Raw genomic sequence first — 3,013 nt, 5'->3', positions numbered from 1 at the left:
ACAGCAAAAGATTAAATCACTTATCCAAATATAAAAATATTTAAAAATAGAAAAACTGTATTTGAATGATTATAAGTAAAAATATGTTTTAATATTTAAAACTTTGGTTGTTTAAATATGAAAATTAAATTTTAACTCATTTTTTTGGTACAATTGAGACAACAAGCAATATTTTTGTTAAAAGTGTATTTGGAAAAACAGAAAATATTAGCAATAGCATTTAGTGAACTTGAGACTATTTTGCAATATTAATCAATTGTGTAAGTTGAATTGTGCAATATCAAAAATAGATAAGTTATTCTTTTTACTAAATAAATATTTTTGAAAAAACAAAACCAAAAAATTTACCTTATATTAAACTGTTGTAATATTTTGCTCAAATATTTTCAATAGTTATTTGTTGTTAGATTTTGTTCGAAAAATATTTCATAGAGTTTTAAAGTATAGTTAAACTTAAACTGATTGCATTGATTAATAAAAGTTGAATAAATACTCAGAAAAAGTTCCTAAAGCAGATTTAATTTCCTATAATTATGCACAAAAACTTAGAAAAAAAAAGTATCTATAGTTTTAAACTTTGAAAATTAATATTAATTATTCTTTTGTAACTTAAGTTGAAAAAATAAATCTTTTTTTAGCTGAAACTTAAATAAAAGCTTTAAAACATTCAAAGCAAAAATTAAAAAACTTTTCAGCTCACAAAGCTATTTCGTCAAATTTCCTTAACAAAACATGAAAATAAAATCCCCACAACGAAACTATTCCCTGGTGAACTTTCTGTTCAACGTGTTTCTGACCGACAGCCCCACCGAGTGTGCGATGACGTCGACGGCCACCTGAGCGGTCCGTTCTCGCTCCTCTCTGCTGCCACCCAGCGACGGGTTCACCTCGACCAGGTCCATGCACCTGAGACAGTTCGACCGCGCCACTTCTTCGCATATCCACATCGCCTCCCGGTACGACAATCCTCCTTGCACTGTTGAAATGTCACGTGTTGAAGTTAAAGAAGTAAGTTGAAATGTCACGTGTTGGTAAGAAGTTAAAGAAGGAAGTTGAAATGTCACGTGTTGGTAAGAAGTTAAAGAAGGAAGTTGAAATGTCACGTGTCGGTAAGAAGTTAAAGAAGGAAGTTGAAATGTCACGTTAGTAAGTTTAAAGAAGGAAGTTGAAATGTCACGGGTTGGTAAAGAGTTAAAGAAGGAAGTTGAAATGTCACGTGTTGGTAAGACTAAACAAAGAAGTTAGAAATGGAAGAGGTGGTAGTAATGTCGTTAGTATTTTTGTTGTTGGCAGTTTAAAGTTACGAAGGTAGTTTTCGTGCAAAATAAATAAAAGTAATAACGTCAATGGTAGTCAAGTAATCTAAAAAATTGATTTTATTTAAAATTGATAAATAAACTTATGGAAGTTGAAATTTATTTTTATTTTGAAAGTTATTTGTTTCTGATATGAGATAAAGTTCGTTCCTTGAGTACACAACATTTTTTATTCAACAGTAAATTGTTGTTTAAAATTTGAATATTAACAAAATACTTTACGGATAATTTAGATAAATCACATTGGCACATGGAACTTACAAATATATTTGTAGCAATTAAAAGCAACTAATGTCTGATTGTTATTTAAAGTGCTGACATAACAAAATACTTTTTAAATTCGAACTAATGTAGTTAAAAAAAAAAACCATTTTTAAAAATTTTACTGCATGACCATAAAACAAACCATAAAATGAACATACCTTTACCTTTATTATAAAGTTGTTAAAATAATAAAATTTATGAACAAAAATAAACCTAAAAACTTACTAAGTGTAGAGTTAACAAATTTTAACATAAAAATATATGCAAATTATTTTACTGCACTCCTACTTTTGGTTACTACAAAAAATTAAAAACATTTCAACTGGTAACAAAAGAAAGTAAATTCCAAAAACAACTTTTTTTTTTCTAAAAAACTTCAATGCGTAAGGTTAGTATTTTGTATTAAAAATTAATTTAAAGTAATTATGAACAAACAAACCTGGAGTCCCGGTAGCAGGAGTAACTAGCGGATCAATTGAATCAATATCAAAACTCAAATGTAAAGATCTGTTTCCTCTGTGATGCAATAATAGTACTTGTATTTATATTTACTTGTATCACTATTAGTTGTTTAGATTGAATCAATATCAAAACTTAAATGTAATGATCTATTTCCTCTGTGATGCAATAATAGTACTTGTATTTATATTTACTTGTATCAGTAATAGTTATTTAGGTTGATTGAATATCAAAACTCAAATGTAATGATCTGTTTCCTCTGTGATGCAATAATAGTATTTGTATTAATATATATATACTAATATAATTAATTTGTTAGTTATTTAGGTTGATTGAATATCAAAACTCAAATGTAATGATCTGTTTCCTCTGTGAAGTAACAATAGTATTTGTATTTATATTTACTAGTATAATTCATTTGTTAGTTATTTAGGTTGATTGAATATCAAAACTCAAATGTAAAGATCTGTTTCCTCTGTGATGTAACAATAATATTTGATTTTGAATTTACTAGTATCACTAAAATAGTTATTTAGATTGAATCAATATCAAAACTCAAATGTAAAGATCTATTTCCTCTGTGATGCAATAATAGTATTTATATTTACTAGTATAATTAAAAATAATAACTAAAAGTTATTTAGGTTGATTGAATATCAAAACTCAAATGTAATGATTTATTTCCTCTGTAAAGCAATAATATTATTTGTATTTAAATTAGTTAGTATCACTATTAGTTGTTTAGATTGAACCAATATCAAAACTCAAATGTAATGATCTGTTCTTCTGTAAAGCAATAATATTATTTGTATTTAAATTAGTTAGTATCACTATTAGTTGTTTAGATTGAACCAATATCAAAACTCAAATGTAATGATCTATTTCCTCTGTAAAGCAATAATATTATTTGTATTTAAATTAGTTAGTATCACTATTAGTTGTTTAGATTGAACCAATATCAAAACTCAAATGTA

General features: G+C 26.5%; 1 protein-coding gene across 1 annotated transcript; it reads right to left on the bottom strand.

Moving 5' to 3' along the window:
• Nucleotides 1–379: 379 nt before the first annotated feature.
• Nucleotides 380–2,096, bottom strand: LOC145846922 (arginase-2, mitochondrial-like; the record flags this gene model as incomplete). The annotated part of the gene is made up of 2 exons (XM_082953455.1): nucleotides 380–976; nucleotides 2,020–2,096. Coding segments are annotated over 2 exons (295 nt in total), but the record flags the coding sequence as incomplete, so codon positions are not given.
• Nucleotides 2,097–3,013: the final 917 nt, after the last annotated feature.

The sequence above is a fragment of the Thalia democratica genome, unplaced genomic scaffold (genome assembly GCF_965202585.1).
Source record: "Thalia democratica unplaced genomic scaffold, ktThaDemo2.hap1.1 HAP1_SCAFFOLD_707, whole genome shotgun sequence".
Lineage (NCBI taxonomy): Eukaryota > Metazoa > Chordata > Thaliacea > Salpida > Salpidae > Thalia > Thalia democratica.
This window is presented reverse-complemented; position numbering and strand designations above follow the sequence as displayed.